Source organism: Hypanus sabinus, chromosome 20, assembly GCF_030144855.1.
Source record: "Hypanus sabinus isolate sHypSab1 chromosome 20, sHypSab1.hap1, whole genome shotgun sequence".
Lineage (NCBI taxonomy): Eukaryota > Metazoa > Chordata > Chondrichthyes > Myliobatiformes > Dasyatidae > Hypanus > Hypanus sabinus.
In genome coordinates, this window is record NC_082725.1 from 13,295,448 (window position 1) to 13,322,828 (window position 27,381).

At 41.5% G+C, this 27,381-nt stretch overlaps 1 protein-coding gene across 1 annotated transcript in view; it reads right to left on the minus strand.

Moving 5' to 3' along the window:
- vps4b (vacuolar protein sorting 4 homolog B) overlaps window positions 1–25,876 on the minus strand; it is a 31,398-nt gene extending 5,522 nt beyond the window's left edge. The window contains exons 1-9 of the mRNA XM_059945122.1: window positions 25,665–25,876; window positions 23,279–23,390; window positions 22,350–22,497; window positions 11,005–11,066; window positions 9,495–9,614; window positions 7,630–7,786; window positions 6,362–6,510; window positions 5,326–5,407; window positions 3,320–3,539 (exon numbers count right to left, since the gene is read on the minus strand). Coding sequence (XP_059801105.1) covers window positions 3,320–3,539; window positions 5,326–5,407; window positions 6,362–6,510; window positions 7,630–7,786; window positions 9,495–9,614; window positions 11,005–11,066; window positions 22,350–22,497; window positions 23,279–23,390; window positions 25,665–25,691 — 1,077 coding nt within the window. The 5' untranslated portion in view covers window positions 25,692–25,876. The remainder of the gene's footprint in view (window positions 1–3,319; window positions 3,540–5,325; window positions 5,408–6,361; window positions 6,511–7,629; window positions 7,787–9,494; window positions 9,615–11,004; window positions 11,067–22,349; window positions 22,498–23,278; window positions 23,391–25,664) is intronic.
- Between the last annotated feature and the right edge of the window lie 1,505 nt (window positions 25,877–27,381).

Consider the following 27,381-nt stretch of genomic DNA (forward strand, 5'->3'; position numbering starts at 1 on the left):
AAAACAGATTACTTTCACCTATCATGCTGTGCTTTAGTGAATCTAATTGAATAAACCTACCTACAAGATTGTAAATAAAATTGAAAGAGTTCAGAGAAAACTTACAAGGATGTTGCCAGGACGAGAGAGCCTGATTTATAGGAAAAGGTTTAGTAGGTTAGGACTTCACTCCCTGGAGTGTAGGAGGAGGGAGGGGGGATTTGATAAGAGGTACACAAGTTTATGAGGGATATAGATAAACTCTGACTAAATTGCTTTTTCCACAGAGCAACTCAAGATGTTAAAACCTTTTTTTATCAAGCACCATTGTAACACATTGACTTGCAAAAGGAAATCAGGATATGGTTGTTCAGGTAGCTTCAAAGAGATGTCCTAAAGGATGAAAATTACATAGAAGGGTCGAGGGGCTTAGGAAGGGGTCAAGAGCATAGAGGTAGCTGAAAGGACAGAGGTGGCTGATGGAACAATTAGGAATAATCAAGAGACCAACAGTGGAAGACCACATATAATCTCAGGAGACTGCTGGTCTGGAGAAGATAACAGAGATGGGGTGGGACAAAGCAACGAAGAGTATTAAGATCAAAGGGATGAGAATTTTAATATTTTAACTCACAACTGATGAAAATCAGCAACTGCTCAAGTGACAGGTAGAAAGGTTAGTGTACATTAGGATATGACAAGAAGTGCTGAATAACCTGAAATTTATGGAGGGCACAGTAAACGTTGAAGTGCATTATAAATGTCAGGTTTAGAGGAAATTAAAAAAAACACGAAGTTTCGGCAGCCTATTAGTTGATGTCCAGTAGAATGATATGTTAAGGAGGTAGAAGCAAACAACTGCAGTGGTTGGTGTTGTAGTGCAGTGCAAAACTCAAGGGTCAATCTGATTCTAAAGCTGGATTAATTTCAGACATGGAACCAGAATTAGGAGACTTCAGTTGAGCTGGGGATTAAAAACAATGGCTTTAATCTCCAAAATTTCTATTTTTCTGCTCATCTCATACAGGTGGTCAGATAAGTAGTCTGGTGACAGAGACAGTTAAGGATGACAGTAGTTAGGTAGAGCTAGAGTTTGGTATACAAATAGAGAATCAGCTGTAGTTTTAGATGGAGATTACTAGCAGTCCGAAATAGTGGTGGTGATGGGGTGGGGTGGGGGGGGGGGGGGGTAGTCATCACACAGCAGTAGTGAAGCTATTGCAGGTGATTTGTGAGACCAGAAATACAAGAACTAGTCTGTGGACCCTTGATTCAAGATACCCCCACGGCAATGGAGGATGGTGCGATTAGCTGGGTTAAAAGCTGTAGAATAGTCAAAAAGAATAGACTGATTTCTTTTTCACCATCACATAGGATGTTTTATTACATAGGATATGTCATGAAACAGAAAGGCAGCACAGAAATTTAATTGCAAGGAATTCTGGGAAAGGCATCCACAAATTTTGGGGGGAAAATCACTGCAAGGACCCTTGGGGAAAGTAAAGTTGGATTTGGACAGAAGGACCAAGTGGTGTTTCTCTGTGGTATGGGCAGGGAATGGGACAAGGAGAAGGCATTCAGAGGTTAGTGATACCTCGTGGACGAAGTGGCATGAGGACGGAACAAAAAAAAAGAAAAATTAGCAAATTTAGAGCTAAATGGATTGATACTTGATTCTTAAAAATTTGGGCCAGTGGGATAGGGAACGGGAGTAAAGCAGAACAGACAGCTGACTAGATAGTTAGTCCATGGTGGCAGAGTAATTTTTGTAAATGTCTAGACCAGTCCAGATGTTGCCATAAGCTGAAGAGGATAAATTTCAATTGTACTCATTTGGAAGCTGGAGGAACACTGATTCAGCCAGCTCTTAATATCTGGTAGCAATCTGACAGTTAAGCAGCAGTACACATTCATTGGCAGAGGAAGTATGAAGAAAATAGCACTAGCTTTGTGTCACATCGAAACATATAGTAAAATGTGTTATGTGCGTTAACAACTAACAGTCCGAGGGTCTACTGGGGGCAACCCAGAAGTGTTGGTATGCTTCCGGTGCCAATATAACATGCCCACAAACTTACTAAACCATATGCCTTTGGAACACGAGAGGAAACCTGAGCAGCAGGAGAAAACCCACACAGTCACTGGGAGAGCATACAAACTGCTTACAGACAACAGAGGGAATTAAACCCCAAACACTGACGCTGTACAAGTGCTATGCCAACTGCAACGCTACCTTGCCACCTACAGGGTACTAGCCTGTCTTAAACCCTACAGAAATAGAAACCTTTAATAAAGAGGAGGTACAATCATCTCATTCAATGGTATGAATGAAATAACTCAAAAGTTTTGCTGAAGATTGGATAATAGTGATGAATTGAAGGGAAACATTTAAACCACCATTGGAAACCTCAGTTTTTTTAAATATAAGATTTATACTTTTTAAACAAACTTGTATTTTTTCACAGCATGTCGTGGGTCATCCCCACTCACTGGCAGAAAGTGGTATAGCAGTTAAATTAACAGTTTATCATCTTTCTCAATTTTCATTGGCATGTTACATGGCGCATGGCCAAGTGGTTAAGGTGTTGGTCTAGTGATCTGAAGGTCGTTAGTTTGAGCCTCAGCTAAGGCAGTGTGTTGTGTCCTTGAGCAAGGCACTTAACCACAAATTGCTTTGCGACGCCACCGGTGCCAAGCTTTATCGGCCCTTGCCCTTCCTTTAGACAACATCGGTGGCGTGCAGAGGGGAGACTTGCAGCATGGGCAACTGCCGGTCTTCCATACAACCCTGCCCAGCTCTGTGCTCTGGAAACTTTCCAAGGCGCAAATCCATGGTCTCTCGAGACTAACGGATGCCTATTATTATTATTACCCATGTGATGTAATTGTTCTAATTATATAGCTTATGAACTAGCTTATTCTCCAAGGAATTTCCTTGATCAAAGTGATGTGCTTTCAGAGGTGCTATCTTTATTCCTTTGTCTTTGTATTCATTCTACTTCTGAGCATTGTTTTTCAGCTCTTTATATAGTTTGCTTAGTATTTGCTTTGTATGTTTGTTTGTACTCTAAAGTAAACCATCTTAGAATTAAAACTGCTCATCATTCCTGACTCCCAAGGATCAGAAAATAAACAGAGATCCAATTCTAGTAGCTGATATTTAGTGAAAAATGACCAGGGCACAAAACAATACAACAAAATGGCACTTAACTAAAGGATATGGAGAAATAAAAGTCAAAATGTACAATCTTAGATAGTATAATTTCTTTATAATTATCAATTCTGTCAATGGAATAGTTCCACCTTCCCTAAATTTACCAGTAATCATACGGTGCCTTACCTTCTTGAAGTGAGTAGCTGATTGAACTTTCCTGACTGGCTGCATCAGAGCCTCTCGCACTATGACACTGATGTCAGCCCCAGAATACCCCTCCGTTTTTTTCGCAAGCATCCGGTAATCTTCTTCAGACAAACTGTTTGGTGTAGTTCCAAGATGCAATTTGAACATCACACCACGAGCAGCCTGCTCAGGTAATGGGATGTAGATACGTTTCTCAAATCTGGAAAACATAATACAAAAAGGAATTCTTATGCCAAAGGCTCCAGTAGAAGGGAGATTCAGAATTATCGTATCAGTGCAACACACTCAGTTTGTCTGGACTATATTGGTAAACAGTGTATTATGCTTACATTTTATACATTGATAAATCGGTTTATTATTGTCATATGACCTGAGGTACAGTGAAAAACTTTAATGCATACCATCCCTACATTCCTAATCAAAAAGCTACAGAACATGGGCCTGTCTAACTCCCTCTGCAACTGGATCCTCGGCTCCCTAACTGGAAGAACACAATCTGTGCAGATTGGTAATAACATCCCCACCTCGCTGACGATCAACACTGGCACACCTCAGGGATGTGTGCTCAGCCCACTGCTCTATTCTCTCTACACCCATGACTGCTAGTGTTTTCCACAGTGAAGACTGACACAAAATACTTACTCAGTTCATCCACCATTTCATTGTTCCCCACTACTAACTCTCCTGCACAGTTTTCCAGAGGTCCAACATCCAGCATCACTTCTCCTTTACACTTTATGTGGGAGGAAGCCAGAACATCAAGGAAAGCCCATGCAGATGGCAAAGCTGAGGCATGGTTTTGTCATCTGTCATAAAGGAGTTTTGTGAGAGAGCTATGTTTGGGCTGAATCAGATAAGCCAATTTCAATGTTTTAGGGCTGCATGTGACAAGAGACCTCTGCTCAGCTCCACACCAACCTTGGCCACCAAGTCTGGCTACATGGACCTGTTAATTTTGTTGACTATTGGGGATGCAGCCTCTCAGAAAAATCTGGGCCAATGGTTATGAAGGAGAAGAATAGCAGCAACTTCAATTGTGATTATATAAATTTAATAATTAATCTTGTTAAGGCTTTACAAGACATTGGTCAGACCACACCTGTGAGCAGTTTGTCTTTGAAAGGAAGTGCAGGCATCAGAGAGGGTCCAGAGGAGATTCATGAGAATGATCCCTGAGATGAAAGGGTTAACTTAGGGGAAAGTGTTTGATGGCTCTGGGCCTGTACTCACTGGAGTTTAGAAGAGGGAGGATCTCATTGAAACCCATCGAACATTGAAAGGCCTAAATAGTGTGGATGTGGAGAGGATGTTTCCGATAGTGTCTAGGATCAGAGTGCACAGCTTCACAATAGAGGGATTTAAAACAGAGATGAGGAGGAATTTTTTTTTAAGCAATAGGGTGGTGAATATGTGGAATATTCATGGGTGGCTGTGAAGGTCAAGTCATTGGGTATATTTAAAGCAGAGGTTGATAGGTTCCTGATTTGTAAGGGTGTCAAAGGGTTATGGAGAGAAGGCAGGAGAATGGGAATGAGAGGGATAATAAATCAGCCATGATGGAATGGCAGAGTAGATTCAATGGGCCTAATGGCTTAATTCTGCTCTGAGGTCTTACAGTCTTGCAATAAAATCATCAGGCAGAACACCCTCTGGATGAAAAGGGTCCTCTCCATTTTATATCCAAAAGCCCACCATTTTATGCAGCTATTTTACAAGTAGCACAAATCGTATACAAAAGACATTTTTGAACATTGTCAAGAGAAAATTGTTTTAGTGATATGCCAGACTGGTCTTTTTTTTTTAAAAAGTGTAGCATTTTACAAGGGAATGCTATCAGTTGTCTTAATAACTGGATGATCAAATAGAAAAGAAAATGGCATCCTTGTTCCACTCATACAGAGAACCTTATTAGTTCGGTTGATCTTTGTCAATTAAATATTAACTACGTAAAGTATAAACATGTAAAAAGAGTTCCACAATGTTACCTCCTCCTTATGGCAGAATCAAGAACCCATGGGATATTAGTTGCTCCGAGTACCAAGATTCCTTCATTATCTGCTCCAACACCTGTTAAAAACCATAGTAATTTTAATGTGTACTGTACTTTGTGTACAATAGATTGTGGCAGGAATTATTAGTTATGCAAGAATTTGAATAATGCTAAGGAAATTATTCTTTCTCAGAAACTATATAAAATTAAATTAGAGACACAAGTTAGATATATATTAAAGTTCAAAATACCACACAGCAATAAAACTATGTTTTCCAGCTTTTGACTCTTTGACAAATATGTACAGGTTACTAAATTTTTGGAAGGTAAGTGCTGCTTTAGAAATACTGGTTATACCAGGAGAGTACAGCTTGCTAAATAGGTAAAGGAAAATTAGGAAACTAACTGGTTTGTATAAATGTTTCTTGGTGCATCTAATTTATTCATTAGAAACATTAACACAATTTAAAATTTCAGCTCACCATTTTAATAACTGATAATCAAATACTTCACAAAACTGACAGCAAACATTGTCCTTAATTTGGACTATAATCTTGTATAAAAATGAGGAAATAATAAGAGTACAGAACTTGTTGCAATTTTCCCCCAACTTAAAATTCAGAATTAATCTGCGGTTGATAAAATTAAGAACATTTCCGATAATGCACACTGTGTTATTATAATGATCTGGGCATCAAGAACCACTGTGCTATTAAGTTAAACATGAAAAGCCTTTTCAGATTAAAATACATAAATGGAAAAGCAAAGACCAATAGATGCTGAACATGTGAATTAAAAGCAGAAAATATTTTAAATACCCAAGAGGTCAGTCAGCACCCGTGGAGTGAGTTACAGAGTTAACATTCCAGATTAATCGCATTTCTTAAAAGCTGAATGTTTGGATGGCGTCCACAATAAAGTGGAATGACGGTAAGAATAAACCAATGTACTGAATGAACTGCTTTTAATTTCATTCCTTCAATTTTCAAATTTTATTTGCAACTTTTACAAATTTCCACAGATTTGCTTACCTTGCATCTGAACCAAAAACTCTGTTTTAATGCGCCTTGCAGCTTCACTTTCATTTTCACTCCTCGAACCACAAAGGGAATCAACCTCATCAATGAAGATAATTGAAGGCTTGTGGTCTCGGGCAAGTTGAAATAAATTCTTTACCAATCTAAAGAAATATAATAAAATATTCTAATTAGAAGTTACAAAAATTGTTGTAAAAAGTTCCAGAAATATGGAAGATTTGTACAAAAACAAGATCTCTGCATATTCACATCCTGTTTAGAAATATTATGTACCATTTTCACATTTTTTCTGGTCAAGATTTACCCACAGTAACCCTTTCACACTCAATTTTATTGTGCTAACAGTACAAAGTTGCTGATGACTCTGGCCACTGGTGATCTGTAGGCTTACATTTTGAAATCTCTTTCCCATCCTAAAGCACCTTTTGGAGATATTACCAACAATTAAATGAATCTTATTGGAGTCAGAGAGATACAGCAAAAAAAACAGGCCTTTTGGTCGACAAGAGTGCATGTCAAGCATCAACAAACCATTTGCATTAATCCTATTTTAATCCCATTGTTGGGTATATCTTGAGCAATTTTATAAATTTTGCAAAGCAAGTGAAGACAAAGGCATGAAGTATTTAATCAAAACAAAATCCAATTAAATGAAACTGAAAGTGGTTTGGAAGAGAACGTACATAAATGTATCACATTCTCTGAGTTTAGTCAACTGTGTATATTTAAGCCACTCAACAAGAAAATGCTGACTGCAATTAATACTGTAAAACTTAATCTGGCACTTTCAAGGCACTGGCTGTGCTGGATTGGCAGATTTTTCTGAACTACTGCATGTTATTCCCATTAACACTCCAATTTACAGTATAGATTTCTAAATGCAACACAGCACAATAAATTTTGCACTAAACATGACCAGTTTCAAGGGAGTGCATGATGAAGGGATTGTGGCATCACCAGGACTTCTGAAAAATTGGATAGTGACTTAGAAGTTTACTATATGATAAAAAGCTACATTCCAAAGATCCACATAGCATGCAATTGACCTCAATGGAAGCAATTTTGACATGTTAATTTCACTTTGAATTTACTCATACTTTTGATCTGGAATGAAACAGCACCAAAAACAAGGTATTTTTGTGGCAAAATCTTTACGAACTATGTTTGCCATAAGGCAGGAGAGTATTAAATACACCCGATCAGTTAACAAACAGCTATCAAATCAATTAAGTCGTTGGCCACTCAACACAATAGAAACTCACTTTTCACTTTCTCCAAGCCACTTAGACACGAGGTCAGATGAGGAAATGGAGAAAAATGTAGAGTTATTAGCTTCTTTTGCCACAGCCTTTGCCAGGTACGACTTGCCAGTTCCAGGAGGGCCAAATAGTAGGATCCCTCTCCAAGGAGTTCTTTTACCTAGACAGCAACAGGGGAGGGTTCGTGGAAAGAAATTGTTTTACTCTTTAATTCTACAACCCTGAAACTCTGTGCAAGAGGAAACATAAATGTATGTAAGCTATATCAGGCACTACTCAAAGACTGCAAACCTAATTTCTGATCATGAGGTGTGCCATTACGTGCATGCCCGCCCCCTGGAGGGCAATCCCAATACTCCTGTTTGTCCTTTCCACATTTATCTCTGTCCCTGCAAATCGATTCCCTATCACACATATCATCCAGGTCATTGCAGGAGTTGATTAACACGTCAACAGGTGTCTGGGATTTGGAAGGAAACTAGTACGCCAAGGAAAACCCCATTATCATTACAGAGAGAATGTGCAAACTTCATACAGAGATCATAATCAAACCCGGACTCAAATTTGCCGATGACACTACATTGATTGGCCTTATCTCAAACAATAACGAGGTGGCCTACAGGGAAGAAATCATCTCTCTGACACAGCGGTGTGAAGAAAACAACCTCTCCCTCAATGTCGCAAAAACAAAGGAGCTGGTTGTGGATTACAGGGGGAATGGAGACGGGCTAACCCCTATTGACATCAATGGATCTGGGTTTGAGAGGGTAAACAGCTTCAAGTACCTCGGCATCCACATCACCGAGGACCTCACATGGTCCGTACATACCAGCTATGTGGCGAAAAAGGCACAACAGCGCCTCTTTCACCTCAGACAGTTGAAGTTTGGTGTGGGCCCCCAAATCCTAAGAACTTTCTACAGGGGCACAATTGCGAGCATCCTGACTGGCTGCGTGACTGCCTGGCATGGGAACTGTACCTCTCTTAATCGCAGGGCTCTGCAGAGAGTGGCGCGGACAGCCCAGTGCATCTGTAGTTGTGAACTTCCCATGATTCAGGACATTTACAAAGATGGGTGTGTAAAAAGGGCCAATAGGATCACTGGGGACCCAAACCATCCCAACCACAATTTATTCCAGCTGCTACCATCCGGGAAGCGGTACCACAGCAAAAAAGCCGGGACCAAAAGGCTCCTGGACAGCTTCTTCCACCAGGCCATCATGCTGACTTGAGTGTACTCTATATTACATTGACAATCCTATTTATTATAAATTATAATAAATTACTGTGATTGCACATTTAGATGGAGAAGTAACATGAAGATTTTTACACCTCATGTATGTGAGAGATGTAAGAAATAAAGTCAATTCAATTCAGGACTTGAGACAGCACCACCAGTTGCTGCATCATTATGCTCCCTGGTGAAATGATACTAGAAGTGAGAATAATGTTCTAATTAATCTAATAAAGCAGCAGCAATCATATTACATTTAGTAATGTAACAAATTACAGATAGTTTAAAAAAAGGGTTGATACTTTGTCCAGAATTCTCACAAAATCACATGTCACATTCTGATGGAATACATGCCTCCTGCAAGCTTTCAATTTATGTATTTAACCCTAACATTATCACCGGACAATCTATAATGACCAATTAACCTACCCAGTATGACTTTGGGAGGAAACCGGAGCACTGGGAGAAAACCCACGCATTCCCTGGGGAGGACCTACAGAGACTCTTCACAGAGGTTGCCAGAATTGAACTCTGGTGTACTGAACCCCAACAGCATCATGTTAACCAGTACGTCTCAGTGCGCCCGAGATGCAATAAGATTTTGGCATATCAGGGGGAAAAAAAAATCACCAACCTGTAAAGAGATGAGGAAACTTTATGGGCAATATCACTGCTTCTTTAAGTGCTTCTTTGGCACCTTCAAGACCTGCAACATCATTCCAACCCACATCTGGTTTTTCCATAACAATGGCACCTAAAGAGTTAAAAAAAAAGGAACTTGTGAAAACCCAAGATATGGAAGTTCAAAGGAGCTGAGTTCTGAGTTATACACAAAATGAAAAATAAGGAAGTTCGAAATTACTAACTTCCAAACTTCTCTTCTGTATAAGCCAGATAGATATTATATTGAACCCAAAGGAAATTACTGTGTCACAGTAGCATTACAAGTGCACAGATATACAAATATGAGAAGTATGAAATAACAAAAAATAAGTTATCTCAAACAGTCTAACAGAAGGGGGTCATCACTTCCCTGGCTGTAGGTTGACTCATTATAGAGCCTAATGGCCAAGGGTAAGAATAACCTCATATAGTGCTCTTTGGAGCTGCACAGTTATATTAATCTGTTACTCTGTTCAGCCAAGGTGGCATGCAGAGAGTGAGAAATATTGCCCACAATTGCCAAGATTTTCCGTAAGATCCTTTGGTCTACCACGGCCTCCAGTGTGTCCAGGTTGACTCCTAGAACAGAACCAGTTTCTCTAACCAGCTTTTAAGCCCATTGGCATCACTCATGTTGATGTCATTGCCCCAGCACACCACCACAAACTGGCAGAACATGTGAAGGAGAGGCCTGCATACTCCAAAGGACCTCCGTCTCCTCAGGAAGCAGTGGTGATTCTGGCCTTTCTTGTACACAGCCTCTGTCCACTGTTTAACCCCACCTGAGGCAATGAAATTTTTATCAAATTATAAGAAATAGAACCAGGAATAGAATATGCAGGATTAAGAAAATACTTGGTTAAAACACCAGACTAATTTACATTTAATATACGGGGCTTTTAATAATAGCAATTGAAAAATCAAAACAAGACCTGCATGTTTTATGGTAATGAACATTTTCATGATTTTTAATCTTCTGAGAAGAACCAAGGCTGGTTTGTCAATAAACATCATAGCTGATAATTTAATACTCAATTTGAATTGAGTAAAACGGAATAATCCTCCAAGAGGACCACAACTCTGCCTTGGTCCGGAGGCCTGTGTGCCTCAATGACCCGGAGAGCTACGCTGGTTGCAGTCACGACTTTGTGCACTGGCTCTTGGTAGGGTCACCCATGCCAAACAGGTCGAAGGGTGGAGGACAGACTAGAGTCCTCCAGGTTTGGGGGAGCAAGGACATCAACCCCAAGTGATAAAACAAAATTGTTATGGAAACAGCAATGAAGAATCCTTCTACATCTGAGTATGTGAGTCTCCACCCGGGGCTTGTACAAATGACAATCGGAAAAAACAGAGAAGCAACTGACGTGATGAAGGAACACCAACAGGGATGAAGGAGCTTCATTGCCGCCCCAAACACCAGTGGTGTAACGGGCAGCAAGTAAAACAATAATAATAATTTGGCATAACAGCCTTGTCACCTTGTAGTTGATTCTGCAATTTCTTCTTTTCTGAATTGTCAGCCTCTCCATCACTTTCATTCCTACAACACAAATGCACACAAAATCTCAATACAAGATCTTTTTCTATGAAATAACCATGTCTCATAACATTTAATATCAGAGACATTAAAAGAACACCATCTATACACGCAGTGGCCACTTTATTAGATAGTCTTGTACACATGCTTATTAATGCAAATATTTTATCAGTCAAACATGCAGCAGCAACTCAATGCAAAGAAGCATGCAGACTCATTCAACGGTTCACTTGTTGTTCAGACCAAACATCAGAATGGGGAAGAAATATGATCGCAGTAACTTTGCCTGTGGAATGATTGTTGGTGCCAGATGGGATGGTACTGGTCTCCTGGGATTTAACCACAACTGTCTCTAGAGTTTACAGAAAATGGTGCAACCCCCCCCCAACCCAAAATAAAACATCCAGTGAGAAAATGCCTTGTTAACGAGAGAGATCAGGGTAGAATGGCAAGACTGATTCAAGCTGACAGGACGGCAATAGCAATTGAAATCACCAGGCATTAGAACAGTGGTGTGCAGAAGAGCACCTCTGAACACAGAACATGTCAAACCTTGAAGTGATTGGGCTACATTAGCAGAACACCCCAAACATCCACTGTATTAGGTACAGGAGGTATCTTATAAAGTGGCCACTACGTACGTCTTCAAAACCCTCATGCTACACCAATAATGGAATGCAGGCTCAATTCCCCATCTGGGAGATAGTTAACATCCCTTTTTCTCAAGGAAGTAAAGGCAATCCTTAAACTACACGTTCTTCTGATATCCAATCGAAATGGAATGATTCATAGCTGCAAGCCATGCTACCAGGCCAGAAAGCAAACAAAATACTCTTGATACGCAAGTTCTATGGTATTATCTAGCCTGAGTGCTCATTCATGTGTCAAAATAAAGGGAACTGCATTTTTATATTCTGTGAATGGGTGGTATCTGGTCTTCTTGTGAAGTAAACGCTACCTTCCCAGGGAGCTCTCATGATTTTTATCATAAGGGAATCTGTGGAATCTGATTGAGAAGAACCCCGTACATTAAAATGTAATAGATAAACAGATCAAAGAATTCCTTTTAGTTTCTAAAAACACTTTAAGGACATATACCCATCTTGTATTTTCAATGTTCTTCAGCCCTGTGCTCCTGCCTACACTCAGCATTTCCACTGGGAATTCCTCATTCTGTTGAATTCTTGAACTAATGTTCCATCCTATTTCATAAGATGATACAAACACAAGAAACAGGAGCAGGAGTAGACCATCTGGGCTGTCAAGTCTGCTCTGCCATTCAATAAGATCACAGTTGATCTGGCCATGGACTCATCTCCACCTACCTGCCTTTTCCCCATAACTCTCAATCCCCCGACTATGCAAAAATCTATCCAACCTTGTCATAAATATATTTACTGAGGTAGTCTCCATTGCTTCATTGGCAGAGAATTCCACAGGTTAACCAATTTTTGGGAAAATAAGTTTCCCATCTCCATTCTAAATTTACTCCCTCGAATCTTGAGGCTATGCCTCCTAGTTCTAGTCTCACCTACCAGTGGAAACAACTTTCCTGCCTCTATCTTACCCATCCCTTTCATAATTTTATATGTTTCTGTAAGATCTCCTCTCATCCTTCTGAATTTCAGCAGGTACAGTCCCAGGTGACTCAATCTCTCCTCATCGTCTAACCCCCTCATCTCTAATCAACCTGGTGAACCATTCTTCCTCCAATACGGCAATTAAGCTAATTCACTGTGCTTTACAAACTGTACAGTAAATAATCCAAAAGTATCAAAGGCACTATGAACTCGAAAGTAAAGCAGACTGTGCAGGAAACCCTTTTAAAATCAGGCTGCATCTTTGGAAAGACAAATGCTACCTCTGCTCTCCAAGGCTTTTTAGTATTTCCTGCTCTTGTGAATTAAAGAAGCCTGTGCAATATTTTATTTCATCACTGTTCATGTCAACACAAACAGAAATTGGAATTGAGCAGTTGAAACATGGATGGATACTGGTTGTTAGTATTATGAGTAAAAACATTGACACTTAACAAAGATGAACCAAAGATCGTTTTGAGCATGCTATATTCACAAAAACTACAAACGTCTAACCCAAAGCAACACACACAAAATGCTGTCATAACTCAGCAGGTCGGGCGACATCTATGGAGAGGAATAAACAGTTGTTGTTTTGGGTTGAGACTCTTCGTCGAGCCCGATTTAACCCTAACCTAATCACGGGACAATTTACAATGACCAATTGACAATTATCACAAGTATATTTTACCTTAGGCAGAACTGAACATAATATTCCAGATGTGATCTCACCAGGGCTTTTGTTTAACTGGAGCGATCAAAAACTTCTGCAATAATGACGAACGTGCAATTACACTCTTAATAATTGCTTGCTGTATGTGCACATTCATTTCCAGCAATTTATGTAAAATGACACTTCCTCAGTAAATGTTTGGGTTCTTCTTGATTTAGAAACCACAGTTACATTTTGTAATTCTGAAACATCAAACTAACTGAAAGAAAAGCATGGAGCCAGGAATAACATGTCTATTTCATTCCTTACTTTAGCAAGGCACACACCTACAACATGGTGGTATAATGATGTATGCCATTCACCTACTTTTACATATACCCCATAATGAATTATGTAATAAAATGCTTAATCAGCAATATTACTCAAATAATACTTAAATATTAAATATACAACACTCCTCCCCGCTTAGCTATAAACTCCAACTCAATATAGAATACACATCAACTTAGATACATACACAAACACATTTATATATAGTATACTATATAATGCAACTACTATATAGACATCCTCAGCATAGTAAATCTTTTAATTTTTTTTAACTCAGGCCTGAAGATTTAATCACCGTGGAGGATTTCTTGCTCTTATGGGATAACGTGTTTCTGACAGGAGTGGGGGGGGGGGGGGGGTAGGGACACTACATTTGGCCGTGAAACGATCACTGGTTCTGTGTCCTCTTCCGCAGTGGTTGTAGGGGTTGACTCTGGGACTGCAGGAAGTGGCTCTGACAGCTCTGGACTCTCTTCTTTGCTAACAATCGACTCAACTGATCAATGGGTTGTCTCCAGAAATCGGACAGTGATCCAGTTCTGTCCTTCATCTTTTCAAGTATCCACTTTTGAACATCTCCATAGTCCCTCACCAGGACTGCTTGTCCAGCATAGTGCTTTTGAGGTGGAGTGTGAGCAGATCCAAGCAAGAATGCAAGGGATGATCTGGGACCAGAACAGCTCGTGAGTTATTGGTTGTGGAGTGTGCTGCATTGCAATGTGCAAGGTGGAAATTAGCGAGCTTCTGATTCAGTGTCAGTGTAGTGTGCTCTGATAACATTGCTCACAGTGTATTCTTTAGGACAAACCTTTACACCAAGCCATTTGCAGCTGGGTGGTGTAGTGCAGGTGTAATATGTCTTATTCCATTCATTTTCAAAAATGACTGAAACTGTTCAGCAACAACTTGTGGTCCATTGACAGTATCTAAATGTTTTGGAACACTGGTCTTTGAAGAGGCTTCTCAACATGTGAACAGTGCACTAGACTGTAGTGGGGCTATTGGGAATACTTCTGGCCAGTTTGCAGCTGCATCCACTATAATGAAACTTGTGTCCTTGAATGGTCCAGCAAAATCCACATGAATCCTCTTCGGGACAATGCAGGCCATTCCCAGAGATAGCAGCTTCTGGATGTGTTGGCACCCTGAACAATTCATGGCATGTGGATCGATCTACTGATCTATCCTAGGCCACCAGAGAAAGCTTTGAGTCAATATTTTCATTTTGACCATGCCTAGATAACTGGCATGTGGCTCCTCCAACACTTTAGCTCCCAGCTTGGTTGGTACAACAACCCTCAATCCCCACAAGGTAAACTTCACCAAGTTCATCCTGATGCTAGCAAAAAATAGGGGAAGCTGGGATTTTGGTTGCACATTTTCTGTTGCCATGTAGACCTAAAACATTATGGGGTACTTTCAGATTTCCCTTTGGATCATCTCTGCTATAATAGACTTACAATTTGCATTAGGGAGAATATATCAAGGAGTCTCCTCTCTTTAAATTTTTCAGGTGTTCCGTTTTCCCAATGGTTTACAGGACAATCCATCAACAATTCCACAGTTATCCTCTTGTATTCAATATTGTAATTGTGTCCTCCAAGAAAGAGCCCACTTCCGCATGTGCCCCCTGCTGACGGGAACAGTAAACATGCAGGGAGATGTACAAGTTTGGGATAATGAGGAGGAAAAAAGACAATACGAGAAGAAAAAAGCGGCGATATGGAAGGAGATACAGGCAGAAAGGATAAAGGTGGAACAGGCAAAGAGAGAAATGAAAGAAGAGATTGAACGGATGAAATACTTGAGGGAGGAAAAGGAGTATGAAGAGTATCGGTTATACTATAGAAATAAACAGACTAGAAAAGAAAGTGGCTCATCAGGGCAAGAAGAGATGAGGCATTCAAGAGGAAGTGGAAAAAAGATAGGAGATGAGAGTCTTGGAGAAACACAAGAGAGAAGTGAATCAAGCACGAGTAAGGATCATGAGGAGTCCCTGCCACAGGTGTACAGACACGGACAGGAAGAAAGAGAAGGTGACTCATTGGAGGAGCAAGAGTTAAGTGGAGAGAGAGAGGATATGAGAATTTGTGGGGAAGAGGTAGGAGGCAGAAGCCTAGAAGAGCAGAAGGAAGCGGTAGGGGGGCGACTTGTGGAGGTAGAGAGAGAGCTAGATAAGTTACTGAGAGGGGATTGCCAGAAGAGATGCGAAAAATACTCCAGGGGCCAACCGAGTATTGAATCAAGACAGAAAGGAAGGACTCCACAGGGAGAGGAGGGAAGAAGAGGACCCCGGAGAAAATTTGTGTGGGAGGCAGTAAAGTCATACCCTGAGACAGATGGGGAGTCAGGTGAGGAGGAGAGCCAGGTCAGGTGGGAAGGAGGAGGAAGAATGATGCCGTTGTTAGTTAAAGGATCAGGACAAGCGCATTATATCCCTTGGGGATCCCAGGACCTAGAAGGGCTGAAAAACACTCTGCCCAATCTACATGAAGGAGCAGGGAAATGGATTAGAGCCTTTGAAGAAGAAACGGCGGGAAGATTATTGGCTATGGGAGATTTGAAGGCACTATAAATAAGGTTGAAGGGAACCTCCAAATTTAACAAACTAATGGAAATGGCTGGCATAATAAACTCGAACGACCCTAAAACTGATGGAGACGGGTTTGACAGAGTGAGGCAGAGGGTATGGCAGGCCCTCAGGAAGCTTTATCCACCCAAAGTAGACCCAAACCCTTAAAGGGGGATCCACTGGGAGACACTGAAAACCCAGCAGCCTGCGTAGAAAACCAGTTGAAAAGGTGGAGACTGGAGACTGAGCAAGAGGTGGATAATAGCTTATTTATCACCACACTGTTCTGACATAGCATTTTGGATGCAATGCCTCCACAAGTAAAATCCAAACTGGAGGAAGTAGTTGGGCTGACATCAATGACCCCACAAGAATTTAGAGACCACATAGTTCATGTGGTTGAGAAGTACCGGAAAGACAAACGAAGGTTGGCTGAGCAGCAGGAAGAGGTGCAAAGAAAGTTAATACAGAAGCAGCTCAAAGAACTCAAAAAGGAAAAAGAGAAAAGTAAAAAGATGCTGCCAGCAACCACCTGTCCGAGTACAGCCATCGAACGGGATGAAGCACCACTATATGGAGGAACCGATCTTACTGTAAGACAAGGGCTGGAAAACCCTATGCCAATAATCAATGTCTTTGGAGGAGCATTCCCACAAATGCCCTATCAGGAACAGACTGAATTCAAACAGCCCAGACAGGACTGGAAGTCCCAAGGAGAGGGACAGAGGAGCTATGGGCAGAGGGGACCAGTGAGGAAACAGGGGGAAAGGGAGATAGAGAGATTGTGCTGGGGATGCAATCAGCCAGGTCACATGAGAAGAGATTGTCCGTTTACACCATGGCCTGTCACACACCAGCAGGAACCGATAAGAAGGGAACTAAAGTTTAGCCAAGGACCAGCCCCCACAGGCCCAAGCGGACCTGTGAACCCCTATGCGAGGTATTAGGGGTGCCCCGAGAACTCGAGTGGGAAGGGACATTACCCAATGATAACAAGGGAGGCAGACGAGGAACCCATTGTTCAGGTTATGTTAGAAGGGCAACTGACACCAATGATGATAGATACTGGAGCCATGTACACTTGTGTACAGCCACAGTATGCCCTTCACCTTCCCATGTCAGGAAAGTTTATTAAGACGGTAGGGTTCTCAGGGAAAACACAGATGACACAGTACGCGGCTCCAGTGCAGTTGAGAATGGGAAATAAAGGAATTGTTTTGCTGGTGCTAGTACTTAAAGGAACTCTGATTAATTTGTTAGGCAGAGATGCCTTATTGAAACTGGAATTAAAATTAGAATGCACCAGAAATGAGCTGAGTGTGGAAAGAGCAGGGGCTCAATTGATAGTGCGAGAAGACAAGAAGGCTAATGTCTTTTGGATAGGAGGCATTGCAGATCAGATTCAGGAAACCTGGGAAAAATGGAAAAAGGGCGTGCAGGCTATATTACTCAGGGCTGTAATGCCCAAATCTGAGCTACATTGTACAGTGATTTTTGATGAGACTCAGAACAGTGAGTTAGAGGAGAGGTGGCACCTGGAGGCATGTACCCAACAGCACCTGGAAGGGGAGTCTGTGATAATTGGAAAGCAAGGGGCAGCTTTACAAGTTAAGTGGAACACCTTTTTAGAAAAATGGTACAGGATAACAGAGGCTGCGCCCCACGTAACGCTGTTGGTAAACAAGGGATATCAGTCTAAAGACTTAGGACCCTTAGCTAAGAGTGCTGAAACCATAACAGTGTGGAGGAAAATCACGCCAGAGGTGTGGATATCAGAAGACAACAATTGCATTAAAATAATGGTAAGTGTAGATATGGTAGGGACAGTGAGAGAGGTCGAAATAACTCCCCAACCACACATGCCATTGCTGGGAAAGGAAAGAGGCCAGCAGAAAGATAGAAGGTTAGATGAGTTGCCATCTATTCTGTGGTCACAGCATGACAGCTAGTCCGGTGGAAATAAGGCTGAAAAAAGGAGCAATTCCACCAGGAGACCACAATACTCTCTAAGACCAGAAGCAGAAGAGGGAATAGCATCGACAGTGCAGGGGTTGCTTAAAATAGGAGTGCTTAAAAGAACAAACAGTCCATGCAATACCCCATTGCTGCCAGTCTTAAAAGCAGATAAATCTAAGTGGAGATTGGTGCATGATTTGCGAGCAGTAAATGATGTGGTAGAGGACTGGCCAGCGGTAGTCCCCAACCCACACACACTTTTGACTAATATTTCACCAGAAGCAAGTTACTTTTCAGTGATTGATTTGTGTTCGGCTTTCTTCAGCATTCCTCTGGCCGACCAGTGTCAGTATCTGTTTGCATTTACTTACAGAGGTGCTCAGTATACCTTTACCAGAATGCCGCAAGGGTTTAAACATTCACCACGTTTTTAATCAGGTGTTGAAGGCAGACCTAGAGGGCATACCATTGGAAAGTACATTGTTACAGTATGTGGATGACCTGTTGATTTGCTCCCACAGTAAGGAACAGTGTGAGCAGGACACTATAACTCTGTTAGAGAAGCTGGCACATGGAGGACATAAAGTATCCAAAAAGAAAGTGCAATTTTGCACGCAGCAAGTGGAATACTTAGGCAGGGTAATATCCAAGGGAGTGAAGGCAACAGCACCAGATCAGATTGAGGCAATAACTAAGGCCCCAAAACCCCAGACTGTAGGGCAGATGATGATGTTTTTGGGAATGGCAGGGTACAGCTCAGATTGGATAGGAGACTATGCTGAGATTGTGGCACCTTTGAGAAAGATAATGAAAGAAGCAGGACATACCAGTTTGAAGAACGGTTTACAGTGGAATGGAGAGGCAGAGATAGCTTTCAATACTATTAAGCAAGAAGTGCAGTCAGCACCAGCATTAGCTTTGCCTGACTACAAGAAGGTTTTTCATTTGTATGTATCCAACCAACAGGAGGGTTATGTCACAGCGGTTCTAACACAAGAGACAGGCACAGGAAAAGCAAAGCAGCCGATAGCATACTACAGTACGAGACTAGATGAGGTGGCTCAGGGGTATCCACCCTGTTATCAGGGATTGGCGGCGCTGTACCATGCATATGAAAAGGCATCATCTGTAACCCTGGGCTATCCTGTGACTCTGTACACACATCACAAAGTAGCAGAATTCCTGGAAAGAGGGAAATTCGTGCTGAAGCCAGCCAGGATAGCAGCGTATCAGATGCTATTGACATTTCCTGACATAAGTATACAGAGATGCACTACCAGTAATATAGCCGATTTGGGCTATGAAGGAGAACCCCATGATTGTGTAGGGAAGACGATGGCATTTGCCAAATTGAGAGCAGATTTACGGTCAGAACCACTAGAGGATATAGATAAAAAGGTTCTGTTCGTAGATGGCTCTTGTTATAGGGATTATGATGGAAATCATGCAGGGTTCTCAGTAGTGCAGCAGGATCAGTCGAGCTATAAGATTATTAGGATGGAGTCCTGTCCCCAACCGTGTTCTGCCCAACTAGCGGAAATCAAAGCCTTGACAGCTGTGTGTGAAATGATGGAAGGTGAGAAAGTAGACATCTATACTGATACGGCATATGCTCATGGAGTATGCCATTTGTTCGGGTGTGGAAATAGAGGTTTTAAAAAAAGCAGTGGAGATCCCATACAACATTGTCAGCAAATTCTAGACTTAATAAAAGCCATAATGAAACCTAAAGCATTGGCTATAGTAAAATGCCAGGCACATATAAAGGGAAATGATGTAATAACAAAGGGAAATCAAGCTGCAGACGAGGCAGCCAGAAAAGCATCTGGATGTACTTCAGCTGTCATTGCCCCCCAGGTAAGCTTAGCTCCAGAACCTGTGGTAGAGGACCTGATTGAAATACAAGGCAAGGCAACTTTGGCAGAATAGACAATGTGGAGACGAAGGGGGGCCGAGCAGAACCCGGAAGGCTTGTGGAGCATGGAAGACGGTTTGTTGGTAGCGCCCACCCCTCTACTGACATTTCTGATTTCAGAAGCGCATGGGATTGACCATTGTGCAAGGGGGGAAGTGATAAAGAAAATAAAGAAGGATGGTTTTTGGTCAGCTTATTTACAGGCTTCATTGGACTTTGTCTTGTCACAGAGCGAGGTATGCGCACAGAATAATGTTCAGAAGGGAATTACAACCCCAATAGGTCACATTCCTGTACCTGAAGGACCATTTAAACATCTAGTGATCGATTACGTAGACATGATAAAGACAGTGAGAGGGAAAGGACACATGCTGGTAGTAATTGATCGATTTAGCAGATGGGTGGAGGCGGTACCTTCAAGAGATCAAGGGGCAAAGACAGTGGTAAAATTTCTGACAAATGAAGTGATCCCAAGGTTTGGAATTTCTACAGAAGTTAGCTCAGACAATGGTTCAGCTTTTATCCAGAAAGTGGTCAAATTGGTACTACAAGCGCTGAGGATAAAGCAAAGATTTGGATGTGTATACCACTCTCAGTCGCAGGGCATGGTAGAGAGAATTAATGGAACCCTGAAGGAGGAGTTTGTGTGATGTTTGGAGAGAAGTGCTGTACTTTTATACCAAATAACACTAGTCCAGAAGGATCGTTTACTAAGGCAATGTATAAGTTGAAAAGTCTAAGAAAGGAAGTTAAACAGAATGTAGGGTCCAGACATCAGTTATTTGACTGGTTAGAAAGAAGACTCGGAGGATGGGGAGCATGGCTGACTAAAATGGCAATAACTGTCAGTATTGTATTGTTGAGCTGTGCGCTTGTGCTGTGCTGTTTTCTTCCTTGTCTCAAGTCTCTTGTAGTGCGTGCTGCAACCAAACGATTTCCGATGCTCATGGCAATTACTGAAGCAAGCTTAGTGGAGAAAGAAACACCGAAAATGTATCGTTACAACCTACAACACCTGCAGGATGAACAAGAGCAAAACGACAGTGTGGGAGTAGGTTGTAAGGGCTTCTGAGTTTTTTTCCCTGTCTCAGGTACAAAGGGACAGGTTTTTGGCTCAGCGGCCCAGGGTAACAGGGAGGGAATACTTTGAGGTCTTGGCGCAGAGAATTATAGTTTAACCCGAGATTTGGGAATAAGTGCTTGAGTTTATTGGGGCTTTTGTGCGCGGACTCTTAGTCTTCTTTCTCTGTGTGAGACCCTATGGGTCTCAAAGGAGGGATATATTGGAGTATAAAAGTTGCATTGTTCACTGTGTAACCAAAACTATGTAGTCAGCTTTGAGCTTGCTATTTGCTATGCATGTATCCAATTTAGTAGGAGAATGAAATCGCAAGAATGTAGAAGATAATGGTGTGTTAATGAGAAGTAGCTAAGAGATGTAGAGTAGAACATGATTAAATCAATGGGTAGAAACAATAGTGGCGGATGTACTTGTGATATGCAACTGTAGACCGATTGGATATGCTTATACAACGAAACCAGGAGATTGCTATAAAAAATGCTATGTACAAGGATCAGTGGGCAATCAGCAACTAGCTCAATGACTGTCTCAGCTTTGATTTGCAAATTAAAGTTTAATACTTCTTGAAGAATCTTCTGCGTCTCCAGGTCGTTTGTGGGGCACGAGAAACCACGACAAGTGGAGGAGTAGAGGGAAGTTTTTTGTTAGCCAAGAATATCAACAATGAGATGTGAATTGACGGAGTGTGGTCTCACAGATATGCATAACCACCCACACCTGCCTAATGCACAAAGTGAGAGAATGAATGATTTCTAAGATTTTGAATGTGAATGACATCTGGAAATAGAAAATATATTATGTGCTGAAAGGATGCACGGGAGCTTTAGGGTATCTTTGGGCAGAAGAAAATAAACTGGCTGATGTTGCTTAATCTAATACACACAAAATGCTGGAGGAATTCAGCAAGTCAGACAACACTATGGAGGATAATGGGAGTTATATTTCAGCCGAGATCCTGCATCAGGATTGGAAAAGGGGTCAGAACCCGAATAAGAGGCCCAAAATTTGACTATTTCCCAACATCGATGCTGCACAACTTGCCAAGTTCTGCCAGCATTTTGTGTGTTGCTCAAAAATTTCCATCCTCTGCAAAAATGTTTGTATTAGTGTTCATTACCCATTATTATCCTGCAAATTAAACTGTATGTTATCATGTCATCATAGTAAGAGAAATAACCTTACCCCTTATCGTTACTCGAGCTGGACTCTTCAACAGGCTTCTTCACCTTTTGTTTTTTTTGCAGATAATCCTTCAGTTTTTCAGCCCGATCAAGGTATTCTGTACATTTAGTACGAAGGCTTTCTTTGGCTTTTGCACCTTGAGCTTCATCTAACATTTATGAAAAACAAAATCATTTTCCATCTACTAAAATAAAAAGAATAATGTTTACTAACATCATGAAAACCATTTGCTGCACTACTTTTTTTTTCATTTTTGAGAATCCAGTAAACCTTAAGTAGAAAAGTCTGAGTGCAATTGTTCATTATATTTAATTACACCATCCCTTGTTCCTCCCGAAGACAGACACTTATCTATTCCATCAGCTTACCAACACATAGGTCCCCCTACCCCTACACCCAACAATAACCAAACTCTTTCACATTGAGTTATTGCTCAGAGACTAGGAAGCAAGAAAAAAATAACAGAAAAGTCCCTATTCCCCACAAGATGGTCAGCGTTCAAAATTACACTGATTGTCTTTCAAAACAACCTGTTCATGACCCACACACTAATGATCTAATAATATTAATAAATCCTATCACTTTCTTCCTATCTAATAATCACCCCTTTTCTTCACTGAAGCTGCATTGTCTATTTCAGCTTCCAACCATACCACAGAAATGTATTCGAAATTTCCCTTTTAATTTAATAAGCTATATGAATGACACCTAGCTTTGGCGTATCTATAGCTCGTGAAACCTTATTTCTACATTCTGTCATCTTTTTTTCCATAACTTTAAAGACTTCCACCAGTGGGTGACAAATGAGTACTTTTGAAAATATGTTACTTGATTTTATATTGGAACTTAAAAATACAATAAAGTGAAAATACAATGGAAAATCGGCAGTGTAATGTAATGAGCAGAAATCATTTAATAGAAATGCTTACATTTGACAACATGCAAGAAGTATTGCACTGCACACTGGTATAATCGTAGGGCTTCTTCATAGTTTTCTGCTTTATCTTCCTGAGCTGCCTTGCTTGCAAGGTCAATACCTTTCTAAGAGGAAAATACATTTGAACAATTATTAATGTAATTCAAGGTTTTATTTGCTACTGTTAACCAAAACCAAACAAATCAAAAGGTTAAACAATTGAGTCTTTATGATTATGGTAAGTTAGTTAGTTAAGTCCATTACCCCTACTGGGCATAGGTTGTTGAAAATAGCTTGTCAGAGTCCTATGTTCTAGGCCAATCTTTCAAGCTATCCCCATCTTCTTGCTCTCCCAGGGATAAGGTCTTTGGAATATTCTGCTGCATTTCTGTAGCACTAGATTTTTATGGAAGGGGTTGCAAGCCTACCCAACCCTCCTCCTTTTGTGGTTGGGCTTAGGAATGTCCATGGTGGAGTAATGATTTTCATAAGGAAGCATACTATTTCTTTTGTTGAAACAAGAAATTTCAAACTAATTCTTTATGGATAAAAAGTAATTTTCAAGATGGCCTTGCAATAGTCTTGTGAAGCATAAAGCACTGTGGAATGTGTTTGTACAACTGTTTGTGTGTTTGTTATGTGGTTCCTAGAGGGAAGTGCTGAAGGAGTATGGGAATGGGAGGGGCATAACTGACGACAGCAATCTCACAAACTCAGGACATCCTGCGAATGTTAGAAATATTGAACAAACACACACAAAGTGCTGGACAAACTCAGCAATAAGGCAACATCTACCGAGTTGATGTTTGGGGCCGTGACCTTTCAACAGGCTTGGAAAGGAAAAGGGCATGAGCCAGAATAAGGTGGTGGGGAGAGGAAGAGTACAACCTGGCAGGTAATGGGGAAGTTAGGTATGTAGGTAGGGAGGGGGGCATGAAGTAATAAGCTGGGAAGAGACATGTAGAAAAGATGAAGGGCTGAAGGAGGAGGAAACTGATAAGAAAGTGGATCATGGAAGAAAGGGAAATAGGTAAACTTATAAACTAGACTCAAACATTTACACATGTTTTTGATTAGCAGTTTAGAGACCATGCATAAAATGCCAATGTATTCTGTAAAAAAAATAAGCACTGTGACTAAATAGACAATTAAAGTTAAAAAAGCATTTTAGTTGGGCCTCATTTGAAGTGTCATGTGAGTTTTGATCACCACACATGACATGTATCGCAGAAATTGACATATTTTCTGTATCTCCACCCTAAGCACAGAGCAAGGTGAAATAATACAAATCATTAATAAATCTGATCTGGGATTTGGGAGAAACATCTTTACAAAGAATAGAATGTGAAACACCCTTGCAAACAATACAAAAACTTATGAAAACTCTAGAAAAGCAACTGTATGGAATGAAAAGAGATATACACTTGGGAGATTAGGCAGCATCTGCAGAGCAAGTTAACTTTTCATATGGATATCCCAAAGATCATCGACCTGAAACTTTTAACTTTTAAATCCCTCCGAAAACATTGCCTGACCTAGTACACACAAAATGCTGGTGGAACACAGCAGGCCAGGCAGCAACTATAGGGAGAAGTGCTGTCGACGTTTCAAGCCAAGACCTGTCCTGACGAAGGGTCTTGGCCCAAAACGTCGACAGCGCTTCTCCCTATAGATGCTGCCTGGCCTGCTGTGTTCCACCAGCATTTTGTGTGTGTTGTTGTTTGAATTTCCAGCATCTGCAGATCTCCTCGTGTTTGCGCCTGACCTAGTACATTGGTTTAGATTTCAGACATACAGAGTTTGCAATTTCAATATTATAAACCAAATGTTTGGGAGAGGAAGGGATTGATATGACAAAGAGGAGAAATGGGAAGAGGATCACGATGACCATCTAGGCTGGCGTGAAAATTTTACCTTCTTATGCTTTGTCATGCAACAATCTACTGAAGAACTCAGGGGCCCTGCAGCACTGTGGGGGGGGGGGGGGGGAGGGGAAAGGAAGAGGTAAGCAGGAACTGTCAAGGCCTTTCAATCAGGACTGAGTGAAGGGTCGACAGCATATACAAAGCTGAATCATGTGTTGTCATGAAGTGACTTTCCTTGCCTGAATCTCACCGCACCCACTATACGTCCCATTCCTTCCCTTGGATTTAAGGGCGGGACTGTGAGTCTATTCCAGTTCTACCTCCTCCATTCCCTTTTTGCTCTTCCGGGCCCTTTAACTCTCAGCACTCACTTCAACCTTAGGCCCAACCCTTTTCCTTCAGACTATATTCACGTCACCCTCACTCTCTCAAATTGCTGGCATCGAGTTCGGGCCCAGGGCCGCTGCCTGCCAAAACAAGAGGGAACCGGCCGAGCCAGGTGAGTACCTGCCGCAACCCTTCAACAGTACTCACCTGCAGATTGTTACTGTGGGCAGCCATTTGTAGACAGACTGCCCCGTCACCACGTTGGATCGGTCAGAGCGAAGCCTAGCTCCGTAACGGGTTGACAACCTAACGCCGACCCCCGCCTGGCCGGCCTACCGACCACTTCTACGAGCGGCTACAAAACCCAAACAACGCCGGCACTCCACTTCCGCGTCCAAAATGGCGACGAACTTCCGGCACCAAACCACGCCCCTACCGCGCCGGGGGGGGGGGGAGGGGGAGAGAGGTGACGGCGGCGCATGCGCGGCCGACATTCGGCTGGGCGGAGGGAAGGTGCTGTGGGCGGGACAGGAGCGCGCAGCCGACCGCCGGTGCGCGGAGCGTGAGCGCGCGTAGTCTGGCCCCGCCCCCTGATCCTGGGGATCTGCGCGCCCACCCCAGCCCCGCAGTGAACGGGCGCGCGCACCCGCTTCCGGATGGCTGGCGCAGCAAACGGGGAGATAAAGTCAGATGCGTGTAAGACGTTGGCAACTAATTCCGACGTACTAAGCCACTGGCGTGCCTTCTTCCTGAGTGCGTCAATGTCTGGTCCTCAGAGGTACTGATACCCAGAAACTTGAATCAGGTTTAAAAACAACGGCATATAGTCGTGAAACCTGCTGTTTTGTAGAAGCGCATACAAAATAGCGAGGTAGTGCTCACGGGTTCAATGTCCATTCAGAAATCGGATGGCAGAGGGGAAGAAGCCGTTCCGGAATCGTTGAGTGTGTGCCTTCAGGCTCACGTACCTTCTTCCAGATGGTAGCAATGAGAAGTGGACATGTCCTGCGTGATGATAGATACCACTTTCTTGAGCATCGGTCCTGGAAAGCCCATGATAGAGCTGACAACTTCCTGGAGCTTCTTTCTATACTGTGCGATTCATATTGGGATTACTCAATTACATCTGCTTTTGTCACAATACTGAAATTTGTTATTTTTCTCAAAGGCATTATTCTTTTCGTAAGGATTATATAATTTTGTGAATGTGATAAAGGCATGACAGTGTGAATAACTGGTTGAAAACTCATTCTAGCGTCATCTTGGTGGTAAGCAATTTAACAGTTTAAGACAATCACAGAACAAGCAATGTCTTGTGAACAAGACCAATAAACATGGGGTTTCACCTCTGTGATATGGTGTGGTATGAAATGAATAAATCCATTTTAACGTTGGTTGTTATTGTGGGAAAGTCAGGATTTTATGTTAATCCATAGTGGTGAATGAATGTAATGCTTTTTGGTCGTATTGGTAGACCATTGGACAATGAAGAAAGTTATCTAAGATTAAAATGAGATCTTGACTAATTAGGCCAATCAGCCAAGTTCAAAGATCAAAGTAAATTTATTATCAAAGTACATATATGTGACCATATACAACTCTTGAGATTCATTTTCTTTTGGGCATACTCAATAAATCCATAATAGAATATTAACCATAACAGAATCAATGAAAGACTACACCAACGAGTGTGCAAAAGACAACAAACTCTGCAAATACAAAAATAAACAAAATAAATAAATAAGCAATAACTATCGAGAACATTAGATGAAGAGTCTTTGAAAATGAGTCTGTAGGTTGTGAAAACATTTTAATGATGGGGCAATTGAAGTTCCTACAATCCCTCCTAAAGAATCATTAGGAGGAAAAAGATGAAATATGAAAGCAAGCTAGCAAACAATATCTAATTGGATAGGAAAAGCTT